The sequence below is a fragment of the Tachysurus fulvidraco genome, chromosome 1, assembly GCF_022655615.1.
Source record: "Tachysurus fulvidraco isolate hzauxx_2018 chromosome 1, HZAU_PFXX_2.0, whole genome shotgun sequence".
Classification (NCBI taxonomy): domain Eukaryota; kingdom Metazoa; phylum Chordata; class Actinopteri; order Siluriformes; family Bagridae; genus Tachysurus; species Tachysurus fulvidraco.
Genome location: NC_062518.1, coordinates 41,936,305 through 41,959,911, shown reverse-complemented (window position 1 = coordinate 41,959,911; position 23,607 = coordinate 41,936,305). Strand labels below are relative to the sequence as shown.

At 39.5% G+C, this 23,607-nt stretch overlaps 2 protein-coding genes across 6 annotated transcripts; both read left to right on the top strand.

Annotated features, from left to right (window-relative positions):
• Positions 1–120: 120 nt before the first annotated feature.
• si:ch73-140j24.4 lies at positions 121–15,859 on the top strand. Of its 3 annotated transcripts, XM_047821259.1 has the most exons (10): positions 121–144; positions 471–674; positions 1,937–1,997; positions 5,275–5,436; positions 7,825–8,022; positions 9,222–9,467; positions 10,338–10,424; positions 11,030–11,153; positions 11,839–11,883; positions 12,064–15,858. In XM_047821259.1, the coding sequence occupies exons 2-10, from the start codon at positions 616–618 to the stop codon at positions 14,631–14,633; spliced, it is 3,552 nt and encodes a 1,183-aa protein (XP_047677215.1). In that variant the 5' UTR covers positions 121–144; positions 471–615; the 3' UTR covers positions 14,634–15,858. The 3 variants fall into 3 exon arrangements, with proteins under 3 accessions (XP_047677215.1, XP_047677219.1, XP_027026620.2); XM_047821263.1 differs by lacking the exon at positions 121–144 and having other exon boundaries at positions 385–674; positions 9,222–9,371; positions 12,064–15,859; XM_027170819.2 differs by lacking the exon at positions 121–144 and having other exon boundaries at positions 386–674.
• Positions 15,860–17,328: 1,469 nt separating this feature from the next.
• On the top strand, positions 17,329–23,152 carry LOC113658411 (RING finger protein 11-like). 3 transcript variants are annotated; one of them, XR_003444395.2, is made up of 4 exons: positions 17,334–17,919; positions 20,446–20,615; positions 21,067–21,359; positions 22,722–23,152. XR_003444395.2 is itself a non-coding variant. In XM_047821369.1 (3 exons), exons 1-3 carry the CDS (start codon positions 17,797–17,799, stop codon positions 21,236–21,238), a joined length of 459 nt encoding a protein of 152 aa, XP_047677325.1. In that variant the 5' UTR covers positions 17,329–17,796; the 3' UTR covers positions 21,239–23,152. The 3 variants fall into 3 exon arrangements, 2 of the variants coding, with proteins under 2 accessions (XP_047677325.1, XP_027026621.1); XM_047821369.1 differs by having other exon boundaries at positions 17,329–17,919; positions 20,452–20,615; positions 21,067–23,152; XM_027170820.2 differs by having other exon boundaries at positions 21,067–23,152.
• Positions 23,153–23,607: the final 455 nt, after the last annotated feature.

Sequence of the window (23,607 nt, the reverse complement as noted above, 5' to 3'; positions counted from 1 at the left end):
GTCTGGGCTGCCGTTGGTGTTCCAGTTCATCCCAAAGGTGTTCCAATGGCTTGAGTCAGAGTCAGGGCTGTGAAGGACACCCGAGTCATTCCACTCCAACCTGAACACACCATGTCTTCATGGAGCTAAGGGGCTTTTGTACAGGTGGGACAGGTTTGGGGCAGGTTTGTGTAATGATACAACATACATAGACATATAATACAATTTTGTGGCCACGGTTTGAGGAACACACACATTGGAAAGATGGTCAGGTGTCCATATAGTTTTGGTCATACGGAGTTTTATTGAAATGTACACTTAAAGAATGTAACATAGCATTAAGGGCATTAAAAAAAAACACTTCCGGTTTTAAATTACAGTTCGTGAGCCATGTGATCTGCTCCGATTTCGTCCCCTTTGGCTTTCCATCCACCTCTCAAGGAGCGGCGACGTGATTCTTCTGTATGTATTTTTTTTTCTTTCCATCGCAGCTCCATTACGCGTGAGAAATGTGAAGTGATCACAGTCTATGATCGCGGAAACGGAGGGGAGGAAAAAAACAACACAAGACAGGTGAATGAAGACAGAGTTTAATCAGATGGACTGAAGAGGAGGAGATGAAATCACGCCGTTAATATGATGCGCTTTCTGCTGGACTGCCTGAGGCCGGGACGCCAGCGCGCTGGCTGCGGCAGGTAAAGACGCACCGCAGCATCACTCCAATCATATATGTATACATATATATATATATATATATATATATATATATATATATATATATATATATATATATATATATATATATATATATATATATATAGTGTGTGTGTGTGTGTGTGTGTATCATGAGTACTGCACATGTACATACACCATCATCTCTCTCTATAGGATTTGATCAATGCAGGTAACAGATGCTTTTTGCGTCTGGAAAACGGGTAACATTTTTCCATGCTCAAAAACAGAAACCTGCAGGATAAAAAAAAAGAAGATAAGATAAAAAATAAAAATAAAAAATACATATACTTACACATCAAACTGAATCTCATCTGTGCTACCAAATGCTATTCTGTATGTAGAGCATGTCTTTATAGGTCTGAATGCCCTTCCTATTCACCTTTATTATTATTATTATTATTATTATTATTATTATTATTATTATTATTATTATTAGGATAATTTCCTTCTATATCTGGAAGCTTTTTGTAATATTGTGGTGTTGCTCTGCATCATATCTGCTGTGTGTCAGGTGTGAGTCATGTGGTGTAATGAGGAAGATTGCTGGATTTTTTTTCTGAATGGAGATTGCACACCTTCTGTATACACACACACACACACACACACACACACACACACACATATATATATATATATATATATATATATATATATATATATATATATATATATATATATATATATATATATATATACACACACGGCTCTCAGTCAAGCTTATTTTTATTTCTCTAGGCTTCACTGTAAAGGTGGCTAACAGTGCAAAAAATAATATGATGCTATTGACCAGATGCATACGATGTACCACTATATATTGTACAGCATCTGTAAAGCTTCTACACACCAGATTCAATTCTGTTTTTATTCAATGCTGAATTCATCTTGTGTGTGTGGAGTTTGTATGTTATCCCTGTGATTCAGTGGGTTTCCTCTCCCAGTCCACTCTCCCTGTGTTGTAGGCTGATTGGCTTTTCTACATCGCCTGTACTGAGGTGTGTAAACGTAATGTAATGTAATTGTGCCCAACGATGGACTGGTACCCTGTACCCCGTGCCCCAAGTTTCCTTGATAGACTCCAGGTTCCCTGTTCTGCACGTGTCCTCTCAGGGTTCTCCAGTTTTCTTCCCCTTCCCAAAAAATTTCATTAGTGAATATTAGCTACTCAAAATTTGCCTGTTATAATTTAGGGAATGAATGTATGATGAATGTTTTTGTTTTTCAGAGAAAACTCAGTGGAAATCCCAACCAAAGAGATAGACCCTCGTGAAGAAAATGAACTCAAGGTATGTGTTTTGAGGTTGTGGGTGTTGTGTTAACTTATAAGCCAAGAATGGGTTGATAAAGTTATTTTCCTGATGAATAAAAGTCCTTGATTAAAGTCAGTATGACTGGTAAAGTGAATAAGAGCCTTGGCCCAGTCATGTGATTTATCTACTAAGCGGGTTTAATCAGTAACAGCATTCATGGAGAAAGAACATGACGGACCAGCAGCAGGCTCTCTCTGGGTTTTTATGTACATACAAGAGCAAGGGCTAGCATTGGAGCAACACCAGTGACATCACAGAGCTATTTTAGTGCAAGGGATGTGTGATTGGTGCCCCAGAGGCAAGCCCCACCTGCTAGATTTCACAGATTTACTGAGATGTACACACACATCCACACACACACACACACACACACACACACACATACACACACACACACAGCCACGAATAATCTTGTTCCGCTTGAGTGTATGTGAAAATTCTGCATGTGTTATTGTGTGTTTGTGTGTGGTAATAGAACACCTGCCTGAAGGGTTCTTACAGTTATTGTGTGTGTGTGTATGTGTGTGTGTGTGTGTGTGTGTGTGTGTGTGTGTGTGTGTGTGTGTGTGTGTGTGTGTGTGTGTGTGTGTGTGTGTGTGTGTGTGTGAGATTAAATGAGATTTTTGCTACAATGTTTATCTCCATTCTACAGGCACTAGACCTTGTTGGATGAAATTGCAGAAACTTCAGCAATAAAATTAGATTAAAAGTACAGTAAAAGCAGATGGGTTCTTTGGCCTCAAGGCTTCATTATAAATTAACAGGTTTAGGGCCTCAGTCCAGGTTTGACATTTTGTTGGACAGATTTGGCAACCTGAAGAATTTCATTGCAGTCTGCAGGCCTTTACTGAGCTGCTTACTGTGTAAAACAAACAGAAGATCATAATGGATGGATAAATGGCTGGAAGGATCGTTGGATGGATGATTGGCTGATTGGATAAATTTGTGGATGGAGGGAGGGATGGATGGATGGATAGACAATTAGGAAATGTAGATAGACGGATAGATGAATGGATGAATTGATGGATGGATGGATGGATGGATGGATGGATGGATGGATGGATGGATGGATGGATGGATGGACAAATATTCACAAAAAAGGTAGCATTATGGATGTATAGCTGAACTGATGTCCTTGCGAATTTACTGCAATTTGCAGGCTGCATACCTAATAATAAAAATCAGTTGGTTGGATGGATGGATGGATGGATGGATGGATGGATGGATGGATGGATGGATGGACAATTGGGAAATGGGGATGGATGGATGGATTGATGGAAATGTAGATGGATGGATAAATAGGTGAATGAATAGACAATTAGTAAATGTAGATGGATGCATGGATGGATGGATGGATGGATGGGTGGATGGATGGGTGGATGGATGGATGGAAATGTAGATGAATAAATAGGTGAATGAATAGACAATTAAGAAATGTAGATGGATGGATGGATGGATGGATGGATGGATGGTTGAGTAGATGGACAACTAGGAAATGTAGTTGGATGGGTAGATGGTTGAATCTTTATTGATCGTCAGGAGGAGAACCTTTTATACACAATCAATAGTCACACACACACACACACACACACACACACACACACACACACACACACACACACACACACACACACACACACACACACACTACTCTACACACTCTACTCTAGCCACTACATAAGCTAGATAAAGTACAAAAGTGAGCTACACTGAACTGAAACAGGAAGTGGGTTATGGTTACTGATTTGATGGATGAGTGGAATGAGTCTATAACTGAGGATGGTGCTCCTGTATAGTCCATATTCATGGACATGTTAGGTGGTGTACTAACCATTCCCCCTAATGTCAGTGCCTTGAGTGAATCCAGCCTAAAATAATAGACTTTATTATTAGAAATCCTCTTGCCATCTTTCCTCTTACATCCTGCCTCTCATTCCTTTTTCAGTCAAGTGTATAATCTTCTCACATGTCTTAAGTGCAAGGTTTGCAATGCAATGCAAACATCATTGTACAGTCGAGTGTTTACCCTGAACACACACACACACACACACACACACACACACACACACACACACACACACACACACACACACACACACACACGCACGTACACACCTAATGCAGCATAATATAATGAGCTGATAAGCTAAATGAAGTGTGTCAGAGGAAAGGAAACAGTGAGATGTAGAAAACACAGTAGTCATAAGCAGTCACGTGATACGTATTTACATTCACAAATATATTGCTTAGAAATATAAATATGTTTACTGGAAAAATAATTCTTGACTTCTTTCATCCTGTATTTATCCAGTGAACATGATGTGACCAGCTTTTAAAGTTATTTTTTTTAACACACGCTCTGAAGGCTGAAAAATGAACTACAGTTGCAATGAAAACACTTACATGCCATATTCTTGCCTTTTATTCAAGCCCTTCCCTTGTAATTATGTATGTGTATGTATATGTATATGTATGTACTGAGAAGAACAATTTTCTGGGCCAGAAAAATGTCTGAAATAAAATAAAAATGGAAAAAACAAACAAAAAAAAAAAAACAGCCAGGCCCTTTGCATATCGGTAAGGTGAAGCATGAAATCATTAAGACACCTTTGAAATGATTTACTCATTGTGGGTTTAGAAACACTTTTTTTTTTAATGTCACAGATTGCAGCTTTAAATCTAGGAAACCTAAGAGCTGAGATGCTGGTAAAGAATTTTTTTTTTCTAACAGAAGTGTACAGACGGTTTATTTATTTATTTATTTATTTATTTATTTATTTATTTATTTATTATTATTATTTTTAAAATTAAAACATGATAATAATGCATGGCATTTTTGTTATCTAGCAACACCTTGTGCTTAGTAATGATCCACATGTTTAAAAATAATTGTGTTTTCTGTAAAAAAAAAAAAAGGTGCTAGCTATAAAAAAATGACATTTACTAAATTATATTATTATTATTATTATTATTATTATTATTATTATTATTATTATTATTATTATTATTATTATATAAAAGCTCCTAAAAATATCCTTCTTATAAGATGCACACTGAGGAAATGGAGTCCTCTTGTTGTGGTGATAAAGAGGTGAAGTCTGGCTGTGAAATCTGTTCCACAGCCCACTGTCACACTGAATAATCCTTGATATTGCTTTAGGCAAAGAAATGGTGGATGCGACTGCTATTTCTGCTCACATGTGTTCCTCGGATCTGCTTCCTTGTCTAAGAGAAATTGTCCATCCTTGTCTAGGATCTGGAGGACGTGGTGGCGATGGAGGAAGGGGCTCTGCAGAGAGACAAGGCTCAGTCCCGGGACAGTCAGCAGGCCCTCGAGGACCTGGCCAAGAGGAGAACGCAGCTGAAAGAGGAAATTGAACGCATCCAAGAGCAGCGCAAGCAGGAGGGCCAGCTGGTGAAGCTCCTTCTCTCTTTCTCTCTCTCTCTCTCTCTCTCTCTCTCTCTCTCACTCTCTCTCTCACACACACACACACACACACACACACACACACACACACACACACACACACACACACACACACACACATGTGCACACACACATATGCATATGCATTTCCATGTGGTCTCTTAAACCTTAGCAAGGCAGTCTGGAAAATGAAAGCTTCTACAAATGAATTCTGGAAAAAGACTTAAATTAAAAAACAAAAACAAAAAACAAACAAACAAAAAAGAAAACCGTCTGCTGTCTGAGTGGTGAACTGCAATTATAATGAAGACAAAAAATTAGCATTCGTTTATTTTTGTTTGTTTTCAGGGGACAGAGCAGAGCAGCTGGGCTAAATTCTTTTTTTTTTTTTCTTAATTTAAAGAAGCAGTGTGTAATATATTTACAGACCTCTGCTGTCTGAAAGGTAAACTGCAATTACACGGAAAACAATGACAAAGTGATCAGAGGGAAGAGCTGAATAGATAGTAAGATTCTTTTTTTATTTATTTTTACTAGACCGCTATTGTCTAAAAGGTTAACTGGAACACCATGAAAACATTGACAAAACGATTTGGGTTTTTTTTTTTTTTTTTTTTTTTTTTTTTAAAGAGGTGGAGTTTTTAGGGGATTTCTGGGATTTTTAGTAATTAATTAATTTTTTTTAAAGAAGCAGTGTGTAAGATTTAAAGACCTTTCTGTTTGATGAGCGAACTGCAATTACAGTAAAAGCATTAACAAAATGATGTAGGCGTGTGTGTGTGTGTGTGTGTGTGTGTGTGTGTGTGTGTGTGTGTGTGTGTGTGTGTGTGTGTGTGTTTCTTGTTTCTTTTTAAAGTGGGAGGGGCTAGGTTGCCCAGCTTGCATGAAGGCGGAGCTTCATTCTTGCATCCCTTTTCAATAAAAGGGCACAGTAGGAGTTCTGAGTTATAACTAACAACTCAGCGAAAGAATTATATCAAATATTATGATGTTGGCAAATATTAAGATTTCTTTGGCTTTAGTTTATATAAAATTCAGATTTCTTTTTAAGACAGCCTCTTGGTTAATTAAAAGTTGTTCCACCTCTAATGTTAAGTGGTGGAGATCTTGTGATTTATAACCTACTGGCACATCAAACACTCTCCAGCATGAATTAATGATGCAGTGACACCGCTCAGCTGGCCAAGAAACCAACAACTACTCGGAAGGACAAGTTTTTAAAACCGTCTGTGCTTCATGCAGCATTTAATCCAAACGGTTCGGTGTCCAAGATTTATTTCATGTGCAATTTTTTTAAAAATCGTTCGTTCATAAACCTGTATAAAAACCACTGAGCTAGTACTTCCCCGTCATTCTACCTAATGAGAATGATGCAGCGGTGCTTTATCGTTTTGAATGTTTTCTACCCCGAATACCTCAGCAAGATTAATTGCCCAGAACGTATTGCATATATTTACTATATACTAATTGAACTCAAATGCACACATCTGCACTTTATTGAAATGAATTCACCAATTAAAAATGAAGATGTTATCTCTAATCATGAGATCCTTAAAATACTAAGAAACGCTGCCTTGACATCAGCATGGCAAACAACTGCAAAGTTCTCATCTTAGCAATAACAAAAATACAGTACAAGCGAAACAATTAGCAAAGAGTTCAATACAAAGCAATGTTAATATGCTTCAAAGTGGAATCTTTCTCTAAAGGACAGAGACTGTTGGATCGCCCACATACAGCAGCTCAAACCCACATGCAGGATCCAGTAAAAACTGCTTTATTAACAGGATGAAAACTAAAAAACTTACGTCAAACAAACATAACTATAACAATAAAAAGCGCAGCGTCCGATCATACGGCTTGAAAACAGCAATGACTAACGACGACAGAGAGAACAAGACAGGCATATGTAGTTCAATACATCAAGGTAAACAAGACACAGGTGAGACACGGCAAAACAGAACAATAGGAAGGGGCATGGCACAACCCACATGGGGACAATAATTAAACAGTAGGCTATAATGAAACCTCTGCCAGCACCCAGTAGCTCCTGACATACACATACACATACAAATACACTTTACATGCTCATGAACTTTAATGACATCCCATTCTTAATCCGTAGGGTTTAATATGGAGTTTGTCCACCCTCTGAACCCTTATAACAGATTTAACTCTTCTCGGAAGATTTAGAAGTGTGTTTATGGTACTTTTTGACCATTTCTGAAACCCATCCATGAAGCTCTCTATATTGTTCTTGAGCTAATCTGAAGGCCACATGAAGTTTGGAGGTCTGTAGCTATAAACTCTGCAGAAAGCATGTGCTGATGGCAATATATTGTATAAATGTGTCTGTGTGCTTGTGTGTGTGTGTAGCTCCTGTCCCTGCAGGAAGAGCAAGAGGAACTGGAACAGAGAGTGCAAGAATATGACACTGAGCTGACGAGAGCTCGAGAGGAGCTGCGGCGCCTCCAGGAGGAGATCAGCAGCACCAGAACGAGGGTGGAGGAGGTGCACGGACTCATGGGGCCGCTCAAGCACTGCATCGGAGACACGTACACGGAGATTACTGAGGTTAGAGCGCAGGTTTTTTTTAATTGACATTTAGATGACTCAGTGCTGAATCAGCTATACTGATTATAAATGTATTGAAACATTTTTATTTCTTTGCCAAATCACATACATTTGAATATGTAATTAATCCAACAGATCTTTGCATACTATTATAGTTAAAATGGCTTTCATTTTTTTTAATCAGTCAAATTCAACAAACTCCTATAGTTATAAGCTTATTCAGGTCCGTAGCCAGCCGATTGAAAGGGGATGGTTCTTTTTTCAAAAAAGTGGACCTTTTTGCAGTTTTTCTCCTCCTTTTGTATTTAATTATGAGGTCCAAATACTTCATTTTGGTGACCTTTTCTGCACTAATTTGTGCTGGATTAGTTTGTCTTCTGGTATCTTTAAGAGCACGCTTTTTGATGCACCTAAATTATTTATTGCATTGTTGTCAAATGTACCACCTTTTCAGTCTATACACAGTTCATAAGTTTAAAGACCACACTAACAACAGGATAGATTTAATAAACTTTACTGAAGTATTAATAATAAATTATTTTCATCATCATTTCTTGACTCTCTGGCAATGCCTCTTTGCTTGTTGCTGTATTTGTCTTGACACTTATGGATTTAGTACCCTGGTCAGTTCCGGTAGGCATTGTAAATTAATGCCTACCGGTAGGCATTGTAAATTAATTAATATAGTAATCATTCCAGACAATTTACCTCAAGCGGTCCGCTTTATTCAGAGGAATAAAGACATGCACCGAAAGAGAGAAGCATTTCCATTGGCTCCAGTCTGCCGGCATTGGCCAATTGCACAGCCATGTTTTATTATTATAATTACGCTATGTTTATATGGATATTATATTGTAGACTATTGAGTGGATAAAATATAGCGTCCTTTTACTCACTCACTCATTTTCTACCACTTATCTGAACTTCTCGGGTCACGGGGAGCCTGTGCCTATCTCAGGCGTCATCGGGCATCAAGGCAGGATACACCCTGGAAAACCGACAATATGAAGGAAATTAAAACACCACATTATGTGACCATCTTTTCTACAGAACAACTACAAAAAATGTTTTTGGCTTTTGGAGGTCATGTGCTACAATAATTTGCATAAATTTTTGATGCAGTGACTGAATTGTTATCTGAATTTCAGAGTAATTGCATGTCTTGTGGGGTTTTAATTAATGTTTTATTTATCTCTTAGGCTAAACAGAGACTAGGTGAACTGATTACTGAGATGATCGCCATTGAAGCATGTGCTCCAGAGATCACGTCCCAGATGTCAGAAACCATAAGCAGTTCCAGAGAGGAAGACGAGGATGATGACGAGCACGGCAACTGCGTCTACGAGGAAGTAAAAGCGATCAGACATCACAGTGTGGAAAACGAACCTTCTGAGCAGGAACACGAAGAAGGACCTGAGAAACTGCAGCGCTCTGCTGAGAACTTGGTCTAAAACACATTATTATATAATTTACTTAATGAAAATGACTTGGGATAAACTTAAACCAATACTAGCTAGCATTTGTAAGAACAGTGTTATGGTTACAGTGTACATGTCACATTAACCCCTTATTTATATTAGCACAAAAGCCAGCCAAAGATTTTTTTTCCACAAAAAGTACAAAAAAAATTTGCTTTTACCACAGGATATCTAGCTGTGTCCATTATTAGCTACAGTAGCTAATCCCTTTTCTAATGTTGGGAAACCACTTCAGAATGTTCTAGCACATTGTACAGCTTATTACCTGGCTTAAAAAAGTCTTACATAATATAGCTTCTATTTTTCTTTTAACTATATTCTAGCTAGCTAACAAACCAGCTAATGAAAATACTGTAAATACACCTCTCAATCTGAAGCTACCTAGTTTTCTGTCTAATGTTTGGAAACCACTTTGGAATGTTCTAGCATACAGTGTAGTTTGTCTATCTGGCTTATATAATATATAATATATAATATAACCTCTTCCAATCTATCTTTCAGTTTCCTTTCAACTGTTCTAACTAGCTAGCTAACCAACAAGCTAAATAGACACAGCTCTTAATCTATAGCTAGCTAATTCCCTGTATTAAGTTTGAAAACTCCTTTTAGTTGTTCAAGATAAGTTGACAATAATACAAACATATTCTAAAGATTATTAAGAAAATGCTAGCTTCAATATCTATTCAATTTTTAATTGCTAACATTTAGCTTGCTAACATTGCTGATGTTAGCAGGAGGACCAGCACTGATTTAATGTTTGATAATCATGTATATTTTGCAGTGCGTATATGGTTTCTTTACTCTACTCTTTATTTTGTGATTATTTCAATTCCACAGAAAAGCAGTGGATCGTCTTCATTCACCGAGATCACTTTGACAGAGTTTAAAGACGAGGATGCGTCACCCAGATCGATAACTTCACAGGTAAAGGTCACACGCAGTATGAACCGATTGTCATGTGTAAGGACATATAATATTTATCAGTTGTCTGCAGTTGTCTTTAATGGTTCAGCAATGTAGAGCGTGCCCTATTAAAATGCAGAACACCAACTGGCCACTGTATTAGGAACAACAGCATACCAGTTCATTCTTGCAATTATTTTAACAGCCAGTAAACAGGCAGCAGTGCAGTGCATACAATCAAGCATATATAGGTCATTTAATGTTTACAGCAGAACTTGCAGAAAATGTGACCACAGTTAGTTTAATGGTGGTGTGGAAAACAAAAACTAGCAATGCACAGCTGTCCCATGATTAGCTGATTGTATTATTTTATAAACGAGTTGACCGTATGTGTTCTTATTAAAGTGGCCGGGGAGCATACATATCTACAGTATAGACTTTTCAATTTTTTCTTTTCTTTTCAGTATTATTGTTTACAGTATTAGTATTTAATAGTATTTAATATTGAGTGCTATTAATCTTTTCTATCAAGGAGTTTTATGCCAAAATTACTTCTTTAAACCCATTTTAGAGGGATTGTGATGTCCTGATTTTGACTAATTACACACACTCTTTTCTCTTTAAAGCACACAGGCTCTGCTGATCTGGGGGAAGAGGATTTTGAAATCGTCCAGTCCCTCATGTCCAGACCGGTTAATCAAAGTTCTAGCAAGGAGTTTGACTTCTTCAACCCAGACCCTTTTGTTGATTGTAAGTGGGAATGTTATGTGATAATATTTAATTTGATTTAAATCAGAGTTCCTAGGTTTCCTGTAACAATCAGTGTTTAAAAACATATCACTTTGGAACTAGTTTCTTTGACACCTTAATCATTATGAATGGCCTTTGACGTATTAGCGAGAGTCTGAAAAAAAAAAACTTGGGTTGTTAAGCCAATTATATTCATTATTTTAGTGTATTTTTTCTCAGCTATTTTCTCTCCATCTATGATGCTAATGGGCTAAACAAAATAGCCCTCTAGATAACCCTTGAGAGGAACCCTTGAAAAATGTTAAATCCTATTTATTTTTTATTTATTTATTTTTGTTGCTTTATTTCATGAGAAAAATCCAATTTAGACTTTATTTTACAAAAGACACCTGAGCAAAATGCTGTATAGTTCTAGATCTGACCAGATCAAATTGTCAAGGGTCAAACTGTCTATTCTATTCTGCTCGCATAAGATATAGTATGTATAAGAGTGTTTCTGAGTTAAAATCTGTGAATTTAAAGTTGTATTATTGACTTTAACATTCAGGATTCATCAGTTGCAATGACTTTCTATAAGCAACAGCATTCATTTAAGAAAACTGTCAGAAAATACGCTGGAAAATGATTGCAGAAGACGTAATATGCAAATACAGCAGGAGTAAAGTGCATTCCATCTACTTCCTAGGTGATGTGTTCGGAGATGAACGCTTCCCGAAAGTGGATATGACAGGTCAGTGTTGTGTATGCTATGCGTGTTCTTAAATTCTGCAAAACATTAACATAGTTTATATAGTTTTACCTAGTTCTTGCATTTTCTATGAAATACTTGTTTGCAAAAGTATTAGTATAGACTGGATGTTCCATTAAGAAATCAACAATTAGTATCTAACATTGTGTTGTTTTCTCTCAGAATTCCTGTCAGGTGATCCATTCAAAGGCAGCGACCCCTTTGCTAGCGATAACATGTTCAGTGAGGTAGCAAACGGGCCATTTCCTCAGGATTCTCCCCTCAGTGAAGAAAGTGATGCTAAAGAATTCACCCCTCTGCCCTTGAGTCCTGAAACTGCTAATAAAGAAGACCATGCTGATATTTCAAATGTTGCTAATATTCCAGCTAGTTCTAACTGCAGTCAGTCCATTGACTCCGGGATGTTTGAACAAAACGTCCCTGAGCTCGCTGATTCTGAGAAACACACATCATATGTTGACATCTGTCCTCAGGTTGGAATCGAAATCACAGTGACCCAAGAGCTCGACAATGTGGAAGTGTGTAACACCAAACGAAACGAGTCGGATCTACCTGCAAGGTCAGAGATTGAAGATGGAGGACGTTTTGACCCTATTGTTTGTGAATATAACGACATTCAAGAATCTGAATCCAGTTCCACAGTTGACAGCTCCTTTGATGGAGATTTTGGCATGGCTGAAGATCATCCAGAGGAAGAGCCAGAAGTTGAGGCAGGACCCAGTTATGTTAGAAGGAATCAAGTGCTGTACGGACTTCAGCGGATTGATACAAGCTCGTACACAAGTTTTCCTCTCAGTCCTGAGGCATATGATCCAGAGCCATTTCCTGGTAGCAGTAACATAGACGAGAAACAAGCTTCCTTCAGTTCCAGTCTCAAAACTGACAGTGAAAAAAAGATTGAGATGGAATTCCCTGGAACTGTTGATACCGGTAATCCAAGTCCTCCCTGTCAAGAAATCCATGAGCTAATCAGTGATCCTTGTGATATTGAAAGAGAGCTCAAAGAAGATCATTTCAGTAATACAAACGACGAAAGTCATCACGAAGAACCGTCCGACTCAGACGACCACAAATTTGGAGATATATATTTCTTCACAGTCCGGTTAGACCCCGGTAGTTCTGACACTAGCCCCATTTCTCCTGAAGTAAGCGAGAAAAAGAAATCTGAGGGTGACCATGTGAGTCCTGAGTCTATTGAAACATACGAATTTAACTATGTTGCTCCAGAGAATGAGGACCCAATGCAGCATAGTTTTGAAGAGGAAAGCTTTGACAAAGAAGAATACGAGGTCAGACCAGAGCAACGCCCCATCAGTCCTGAACCAAACGAACCAGTTGAGTCTGAGGCAAAGAATCTAACTTCACTTACCATTTCTCTTGAAACAAAAGACCAAAATGCTGGTCTTGACCCCCTTGAAAGCAGTATGTCTGATTTAGAGAGCAATAGTGCATTAAAGCCCCAATCAGATAATTCAGAAAATGTTGACCAAGCTTGTACTGTGGATATAAATTCAGAGTGTTGTAATACAGAGCCTGTAGTTCAGTACCTCATTAGCCCTGTCTCTGGTGACAGTGGGATGTTCGCGACTGATGGTTACAAGCTTTGTACTCGCAATCCATTCAGCTTTGACACTGGCAGCATAGATCACTGTGAGAATACTGACAGGAATCCTGAGCCTCCTACCTCTGAAACTATCATTATAAAGGAATCTGGCTCATCTGAGGCAAATCTCCAAAGTTTGGTTTTACTGGATTCATTACTCATTGGTAATCCAATGCATGAATTTGAAGCCAAGAATCCAAACACTGATAGTGGAAGACTAGATTCTGGGTATCATGAATTTTGTGGACTGGATCCTTTCAGTCCCACACCAACAGATTCACGTCCAGTATCTACAGAAATGGGTTCAGGCTCTGTAATTGACAATGTAGACATAGAGCCCAATCCCACCAATTTGGATATACAGGTTCCTGATCCCTTTAGCCCTGAATCCAATGATACAAATATATTTGATTCTGAGCCTGATACCTGCAACCCTGCCACCAATGATGAGATAATGAAAGATTCAAGTTTTGGATGTACTGGTTCTTCTGACGTCCTTGCCGATTCCTTTAGCGGATCCGAGCTTGACAGTTTTGACCCCTTCAGTCCGATGCCCCACCTTACAGGAAGTAGTTACACTCACTGCAATACAGACATCCTTGTCCCTGGATCTGTCCAAGATGATTCCATATCTTATGGAGATAACAGGTCTAGTAACTGGGACTTTGGAGTTAGTCAGTCTCCTCAACTACACTGCAATTCTGCACCAAACAAAGCAGATCCCCTCGTACCAGCCGAGGCTAACTTGATTAGCCCTGATACCCAAAACTTAAACTATTCACCCGGTGACTCGATGACAGACTTTTTTTTCCAGTCTGATTCCAGTAGCTTGACCGATGTTGATTCTTTTACACCCAACGGTAAGAAAATAACTATGCCGAACAAAAATACCACAGTAAGTGTCACAGCCATGGAAGACCTTGCCGAAATAGATTTCTTTTGCTCAGAGCTCAGCAAAATGGTGGCCTCACATTCTTCTGATTCCGTACAGCAAAGCGTTACAGAAATGCTTTTTGGCTCTAATCCGGACACTGCCAAGTTCTATCCATGGGATTTGGAAAACAGCCACGCTGATATTAAGGAGACCTCAAGTCCAGAAGATGAGACTGAGCATCCTAGCTTGCTATGATGGAGGGGACACTCCTAAAAACACATGTAGTAGTTTTAGAGAAGCTTCTTCTGTTCTCTATTAGAAATCTGAGCTCATACTTCCAGGAAATAAAATGATCATCATAATGACCGAACAGAACTTTGAACATACACATCATATGACACATGAGGATTGCCTACAGTAGCAAGGACAAAATGACCTGTATATATATATGGAAGTGCTGTGAAGCCAGAAGATTGCCGAAGCCTGATTTATTGGTTACTGAATCTCCCTAGAAATAAATACCTTCCTTGGCCTTTAGGTTTTAACCCTTTTAGAAAGAAGGTTTCTGACATTTTAGCAGTAGACTGAAACTGATGGCCTGCAAATCCTTGTAAAAGACAGTTTCAGTAGCACCACTGCTGCAGCACACTGTACTTCCATGTACGGTGTACTAATATGCACTGCACATATCAGTTGTCTTCTTACACTGTGCAAATGTGGCCATTTATTTCTTAAAGAATACCATCACCTGATGTAACCAGCATGCGATTTTTTTCCTTCCAAGCTTATTGGGTTATTTCAGGGGTGTAAAATATGCCTTTATTCATACATCCGTACAAATCGGACTTCTTTAACAGGGTTTATTTCTAGACATACATCTCAAAACGTTTGAGCGAGACAGCAACTGACTGAAAGTTCTCACACTGAATACCTCCAGTACAAGCGCTGCATGAATCAAGTGTTCTTAAGGCGTGTATTTAGAGATTATTAATTCATATACTGACTACTTTTCCTGATTAGCTGATAGAAATTAATGTTAAATGTAGCAGTGTTTGCATCCTGTGATTGAGTCTGGTGAACAAGCCATTACATTTGAATGATCTACATTATTTACTATCTTGATCATGTTGAGTAGCATTTTCTACAGAGTTCTGTCATACATTTCCGCACATTACTGCAAATCATTGTATAAGAGCTCTGCTTCTTTAGGCCTTGGAATCTGCAGTACTAATGAATACATAGAGAATTGCTTATATTTTATAAGTAATTCATAACTCGTATATGAAATGATATGAGATGACATTTTCGGCCTAATGTAACTCCAACAAATTCGAAACCAATGAAGATTTTAAGCAACTACTGATACACAAATTATGTCATATCTGTGTGTATGCCTGTACTAGATGTCTGTCTGTTCTTGTGTGCAAAGTGTTTTATCATTGCTATTAAAATATTAATTTGTAAAATAAATTAACATATATTATAAATGAATATATATATATATATATATATATATATATATAAAATGCAGTAAAAGTTTTGAAACATCTGTACTTGTCAGCATTATGATTTCTATATTAGGTCTTAGGTCTGAGCGGTAATGTCCAAGGAAGAAAATACTGGATAAGAATATTAAATGTACCAATGTGAAACTTTATACAGCTGAGTTCACTGCAAACGTTTTCCTACTCGGGAAAGGATGAAGCAAACATTGGGAATGTGAGTTTGGGTTTAGAGACGGTTCTTCAAGTTATTAAGATATTACTGATGAATAAATCTTTCTGGCTTTAACGGATTTCTTCTATTTATTTCCTGAATGAAATGACACATTAGTATGATAAACAATACTAAAAGTGCTTAATTTGTTTTTGTTTTTCTTCTTCTTATTAGTAGTAGTAGTAGTTAAAAATTGAGATTCAAAATATCTTCATATTTATCTTTTTTTCCTGTAATCAAGATTTATTCTCCCAGCCCGGAGCCCATCCTGGCACGAGATGTAAATATACCCTGGATGGGATGTTAATACATCTCAGGATAACACACACACACACACACACACACACACACACACACACACACACACACACACACACACACACACACACACACACACGTTTGCAGGCATTATACCATAATTGTGTTTTATGGGAGGAAACCGGAGAACCCAGAGGAAACTAATGTTCTCATGTGGGGAAAACATGGAGCTATGAGCAGAGGTGGGAGTAAGTCACACATGTGCAAGTCACAAGTAGGTCTCAAGTCATGAATGTCAAGTCAACATCAAGTCACGTCTATTTATCAAACAAGTTTCAATTCTCAAATTCGTGACTTAAGTCTGACTCGAGTCAAGTAGAGTCCCCCATCTCTGAATCATTTAACTCAAGTCCGAGTCAAGTCTCAAGTCATGAATGTCAAGTCAAAGTCAAGTCAAGTCTTTTTTTAATATTTGTCAAGCAAGTCTCAAGTCTCAAATTTGCCACTTAAGTCTGACTCGAGTCAAGTCATAGTCCCCCGTCTCTGGCTATGAGCGTTGTCCTCATATAGCCTATGTTGTGTTCATGTTGTGCGGTACTTTGCAGGTTGTTATAACGTCATTCTATATGCAAAATATATGCATTTCATTGACTCTGCTCATGTACCTTGCACAATGAGAATAAAGTTAAATCTAATCTAATCTAATCTAAAATAAATGAAAATACTGGAACATACAAATGCCAAATGCAAGCCTTCTTATAATAGGAGCTTATTATAACAGAAAGGAGATTAAATCTGGAACAAGCACATAAGCATGTGATGAGGAGGGGAGGAAAACTTTTTGTTCTCAACTTTGTCTGCATCTATAGGCTTTAGATGTGACGACGACACACGGAGTGGCTTTCTTCTTCTCCACGTGTTCGAACACGAGTGACGGCCACGACAAAGCGTCCAATCAGAAGCCGAGTTGACTTGTGCGTCAGAGCACAACACAGTGACGTCTCCGTGTTGTCTCCTAGCAGAGGAGGAAACAGGGAAGGCCGAAGAATTGTATAAAATGTGTAGCTAAAAAAAAATATTGTCATTCTAAGCGAAATATTTATCCGTATTATCGTCTAAAGCGAGATTTGTTTGGGTTGAATCGTGTCGCGTTACTGAACGGAAATGACGTGATGCTATAGTTGATGAAAACTTTCAGTTTTTATCGTTCTAGCTAGTTTGTGCTAGCGTCTTAGCGGCTGTTTGTTTTGCTAGCATGGTTTAGTTTGTTTTGTTTGTTTTTGTTTGTTTGTTTGTTTATCCACGATGAATGAGAAATCGTAAACAATTCGTTATACGTGTTATTTTGAGATAGTGTTTGTCTAATTAAGTGTGGAGAAGAGAAGAGTGTAGAGACAGACGAGCTGCTCTGTGTTTGCTAGCTCTCTGACTAGCATTAGTAAACATGGGAAACTGTCTGAAATCCCCGACATCGGACAACATTTCGTTACTGCACGAGTCTCATTCGGACCGAACCAGCACCGGGGACGGACCCGAGCACGAGTTCGAGCCTCCTCCACCCTATGAGGTCGGTTCCCCCTCCAGACATCACAGCATGTCAGTGTTCAGGTTGTGTTCATGTGCTCAGTGCAGGTTAAAGCACTGAGATGTGTTTATATTTAACATTTATATAACGTTCAGGAGTAGCTGATGGTTAGGATTCTGTGCTGCAGGTGTTAGGTTCGAGACCTACAGACTACATTAGTTCCCTGATGCCTAGTTTACATGTCTACAAAACAACAATATAAAATCACAGATGTTATTGCAAAAAAAAAAAAAAAAAATGCCATTTTCCTTGCTTTGTTCTTTCTGTTTTCATCACTTCCTTTCTTCCTTCCTTCTTTCTATCCTTTTTTTATTTCATTTCTTCCTTCGTTCGTTCGTCTGTTCATCCTGTCCTTCCTTCCTTCTCATTCCTGCCTCGATTCCTTCCTTCCGTCCTTCCTTGATTATTTCTCCGCTTCCTTGCTTTCAGTTGTTTACTTCCCCACTTCCTTCCTTCCTTCTTTCTATCCCTTTTTTCCATTTCTTCCTTCTTTCATTCGTTCATTCATTCCTTCCTTCCTTCCTTTCTTTCTCATTCGTCCATCGATTCCTCCCTTCTGTCCTTCCTTGATTATTTCTCCGCTTCCTTCTTTCCTTCCTTGCCTTATCGGTTGTTTACTTCCTCACTTCTTTTCTTCCTTCCTTCCTTCCATCCATATTTCTGCTCAGAGCAGGATGAATATTCTTGAGCAGTTGTTACTCGGGAGCCCAGCAGTGAGAGCTCCACAGTGCTGGGATTTGATCTCACGACCTTCCAGTCAGCAGCTGACATCAAAGATCTGTTTGTAACAAATGAATTGATCTGTCTAATAAATCCTGTGTGGCTCGTGTAGAAGTGTAAACGTCTATCAGCAACTAAAGATAAAGTTTTGGCACCCGTCTCTCCTCGTTCATCGAGACTAGAAGAGTTTATTGTCTTACGTATAAGACATGCGATGCATTTTATAGAAAGAGAGAGGAGATCAAGAATTTGCCCCTTTTCCAGTGTGGAGACACTTCATCTCTGATTACTGTAACTTGAATGATGTCTATATTTGACTTCTCTGCTAGAAATGTGCAAAGAAAAAAATCAAGGCTGTGGAATATTTTTGGACATTACAGAACCAGCTGTTACTTAATCAGTATACAGGTAGTAGATATTATGTTTTAATGAGCTCTTGAGTACTTCACTCATACAGTAGACGGATGATGCATTATTTTGTGGAAGGTTAGACGTTCAGGTCGAGGCTGTAACGGTATCGTCATATAGCGAGCTTGTACTGAATCTAATCAGAAGCGAATCAGAATCAGAAAGAGCCAAGTAAGGAATTTGTTTTAGTGTCCTACGCTTCCAGTACACAGAGACAACAAGATAAGAACAAAAAAATAAACAGAAAAATAAATGAATTGTATGTACAATAAATAAATTGAAGGTTTGTGTGACAGAATCCTGAGTTAATTCATTTTTTCATTTTGTCATGATGTGTGGGTTTGTGTCTGTGTGTTTTTGTCTGTGTGTCTGTCGCTGTGTGTGTCTGTGTCTTTGTATCTGCATGTGCCCGTGTGTGGGTGCGCCTGTCTCTGCGTGCGCCTGTCTCTGCGTGCGCCTGTCTCTGCGTGCGCCTGTCTCTGCGTGCGCCTGTCTCTGCGTGCGCCTGTCTCTGCGTGCGCCTGTCTCTGCGTGCGCCTGTCTCTGCGTGCGCCTGTCTCTGCGTGCGCCTGTCTCTGCGTGCGCCTGTGTCTGCGTGCGCCTGTCTGCGTGTCTGTCTGCGTGTCTGTCTGCGTGTCTGTCTGCGTGTCTGTCTGTCTCTGCATGCGCCTGTCTCTGCGTGTCTGTGTGTCTGTGTGTCTGTCTGTGTGTCTGTCTGTGTGTCTGTCTGTGTGTCTCTGCGTGCGCCTGTCTCTGCGTGCGCCTGTCTCTGCATGTCTGTGTGTCTGTCTGTGTGTCTGTCTGTGTGTCTGTCTGTGTGTCTGTCTGTGTGTCTGTCTGTGTGTCTCTGCTTGCGCCTGTCTCTGCGTGCGCCTGTCTCTGCGTGCGCCTGTCTCTGCGTGTCTGTCTCTGTGTGTCTGTCTGTGTATCTGTCTGTTTCTCTGCGTGCGTCTGTCTCTGCGTGCGTCTGTCTCTGTGTGTCTGTGTGTCTGTCTGTGTGTCTGTCTGTGTGTCTGTCTGTGTGTCTGTCTGTGTGTCTCTGCGTGCGCCTGTCTCTGCGTGCGCCTGTCTCTGCATGTCTGTGTGTCTGTCTGTGTGTCTGTCTGTGTGTCTGTCTGTGTGTCTGTCTGTGTGTCTGTCTGTGTGTCTCTGCTTGCGCCTGTCTCTGCGTGCGCCTGTCTCTGCGTGTCTGTCTCTGTGTGTCTGTCTGTGTATCTGTCTGTTTCTCTGCGTGCGTCTGTCTCTGCGTGCGTCTGTCTCTGCGCGCGCCTGTCTCTGTGTGTCTCTCTGTCTGTCTCTCTGTGTCTGTCTGTGTGTCTGTCTCTCTGTGTCTGTCTGTGTGTCTCTGCGTGCGCCTGTCTCTGCGTGTTTGTTTTTCAGGAGCAGGTACGTATGCCTGTGTACCATCCCACACCCAGCCAGACGTGTTTGGCCACCCAGCTGACAGAAGAGGAGCAGATCCGCATCGCTCAGCGCATCGGCCTCATTCAGCACCTGCCCAGAGGAGTGTTCGATGGAGGGAAAGACGGATCTGAGAAGAAGATCCGAGAGTGAGCACTTATTAACAACACAAAGCTGTATTATCATGAAATGTCCATATCCTGTGTCTTATTAACATTGACTAAAATATACATTTTACTATTTAAAAGAAGTGCCGATTTGTTACAGCTAATGAGCCGAGTCTAACATCAGGAAAATATATTTATGACGTACACTTACCGTCCAATTTATTAGGAACACACAGCCGCCCTCTAGTTCATGCACTTATTTAATTAGCCAATTAAGTTGCAGCAGCGAATAATATAAAGGTCCAGAAGTCCAGTTAATGATCACCCCATAGATCTCGGGTACCTTGCTGGACCCCCAAGCGTTTTAAACTTCACCTGAGATCAACTGGGTTAAGATTATCACTGTAACAGTTGCTTACGGAATCATGAATTCATCCCGTTGACAATGAAACCAGCTTCAGTGACTAATTAGGATTTTGCTTGTGCTGTTCAGGTGTGTGATTTGTATGATGGACTTTGTATACGGAGACCCCATCAGGTTCCTGCCCTGCATGCACATCTACCACATGGACTGCATAGACGACTGGCTCATGCGCTCCTTCACCTGTCCTTCCTGCATGGAACCAGTCGACGCCGCGCTCCTCTCCACGTACGAGACCAACTGACGCCGCGTTCTCTCTGGAGAGACACCTTCGCTCTCCCACAGATCTCAGCAACAGCATCCAGCTAATAGCGGACGAAGGCCTTCATCGTGTCCCTTGCCGCTGTTATCGGTTTGGGATAGAGGCCAGTTTTTTTAAAATACCCAGCGTTCCCACACACACACACACACACACAAATACACTTCTTTTTCATGCATCAGTTAGTCATCATTTTCGGGGCGTATCTGCAGAACGAGAAGAGATTCCTGAGGACTGAAGTCTATATCCTCAAGCACTTATATGCAGGCCTAGAGCTACAGTGATCGAACACTGTAATTTTTGTGTTTACTGACCCAAAACGGTCTGCCTGAGAAATCCGGCATGGTTCTTCTTCGCTTTGATTAAACGTGCGTCTAACGCTAAGAAACAGGGGTGTACAACGATCTCCCAGGACGTGCAGATTCGTACCACAACATGTCTTTGCCTCCGATTTATTGCGCCTGACTTATTGGCAGCGAAGTTATACTAACTCAAATAACCAGTCTTTACACCCATGGTGCGCATCACTAAACCCACAACATGTCGATCCTTTCCACTTCTGTCAGCCAAGAACAGGAAGCTGGTGCAAACCGTGTGTATCTGTGTGTATAGTCATGTTATGATTTAGCTAAGCAGATGTTTGTTTAGCAGTTTTTTTTTTTAAATGTCACTTTGACATAATAAATACATTTCTATAATGATGTATAAAGCGATGACAATGTGGCTGTTCCACAACGTTAAACCCTACTATAAACAGATCGAACGTATGACGTCATCCTTTCGGCAAATTGCTGTAGTAGGACGTGTAGATATCGAGAGTACCGTCATTAGCAGTACCGTTGCTTCCTTTTTGCTGCATCACATGACTCTGAGGTTGTAATTACTTCCGGCTACAAGCGTCAAGGGTTTTATTCCCTACTCGAAACATCTGAACGTTTTGACTCTTTATATTCTTTGAGTGTTTAGAGTGACTAAAGATGGTTGTACACCCCTGAACTGCAGTTACAATACACGACGCGTCCGCCGTTGCCGCGGGTTTCCGCAGACCTGCCGCAGGTCTCTTCCCAATCATTTTATTGCCAAAGGCGCAGAAACTAAAACAAGGAACTCGTGTAAAAAAAAAAAAAAAAGGGCTCAGTCATGCATGGTGGAGGGGGGAGTTTGGGGGGAGTTTTGGTCGAACCAAATGACTACCTGTCTCAATCTACATTTAGAAATGCTTGCACACACACACACACACACACACACACACACAAACTATTATATACTAAACCTAGAGATTTGCACTTTACACATAATTCTAAGAATAATGTATTTATGTAGAATCTTGCACCAGTTTATTTTTTTTTTATTATTATTATTTTTTGTTCTTCTTCTTCTTTCAGTAGTGCTGATGATTTGTATTCCTCAAAGCAGGTGATCTACAGTGAGGTCCAAAAGTCTAATGAAAATTCTTCTTCATCTTCAGAATACCGACATGGATTTCAGACTTCATTAACATCTGGTTGGTGAACATTAACAACACTCGAGCCGCGCGGACCGCACAAGTCTGTACAAAAAAGACGTACGATCCGTCTTAGCGTCACGGGATCGACGGATAGATTATTTATTTATTTTTTTTCGTACAAAGCAGTAACACGATCATTAACATACATTTGTTTACATTCGAGACAAGACCTAGAAATAGTGCAGAACCTTGAATAATAATTCAATTGTATTTGTATTCAATACAGACTTTTGGACCCCGTTGCTTCATCGTTTATCCATTTGTATTATTCAGAGTACATTATTTCACAAATCTAACAATATCCAGACTTCGTTGTTGACTTGACAAACTGATGCTGTTCACCGTGGTGGATCGCACCACGGTCAATAAAAACGCAGACTATTAAACGGAAAGCTCTCAGAGTCTTTTTGCCTCCGATACGAAGAACGGAAAGTTTTCAACGGATTAGAAAAGTCTCTGTGTCTCTTATTATTCAGCCCAAGTGGATTAAGCATGAAGTCTGACACCAAAGTAATCACACGCACTGACAAAATCACAAAGAAATGATTAAATTTTTTTTCAGTTCATTATTAGATTATTCGAATATGTTATAATATTGCATGTAAATCAGTGAGGAGGGAGAGAGATGAAGGGATAGATGGATGGATGGATGCTGGTAAGGACAGTTTTTTGTTTTGCCTTGACACTTTAATTTAAACCTGCCCACCAGACAGAAAACAGAAACAACTCTTTCTTTCTTTTTCGTTTTTTTTCTTCTTAAATATCTTTATTAAATCTCAGTCATTCTCTACATCTAATACGGTGTAAATACAAACGGTTCGTTCTAAGACATGAGTTTAAGAGGAAA

Bases quoted from the DNA above. Each gene is read 5' to 3' on its own strand.
- si:ch73-140j24.4 (XM_047821259.1), top strand. From the start codon at position 616: ATGATGCGCTTTCTGCTGGACTGCCTGAGGCCGGGACGCCAGCGCGCT. The intron at 675-1,936 runs GTAAAGACGCAC...TTTGTTTTTCAG, and splicing joins CAGCGCGCTGGCTGCGGCAG to AGAAAACTCAGTGGAAATCC. The intron at 8,023-9,221 runs GTTAGAGCGCAG...TTTATCTCTTAG, and splicing joins CGTACACGGAGATTACTGAG to GCTAAACAGAGACTAGGTGA.
- LOC113658411 (XM_027170820.2), top strand. From the start codon at position 17,797: ATGGGAAACTGTCTGAAATCCCCGACATCGGACAACATTTCGTTACTG. The intron at 17,920-20,445 runs GTCGGTTCCCCC...TTTGTTTTTCAG, and splicing joins AGCCTCCTCCACCCTATGAG to GAGCAGGTACGTATGCCTGT. The intron at 20,616-21,066 runs GTGAGCACTTAT...TGTGCTGTTCAG, and splicing joins TCTGAGAAGAAGATCCGAGA to GTGTGTGATTTGTATGATGG.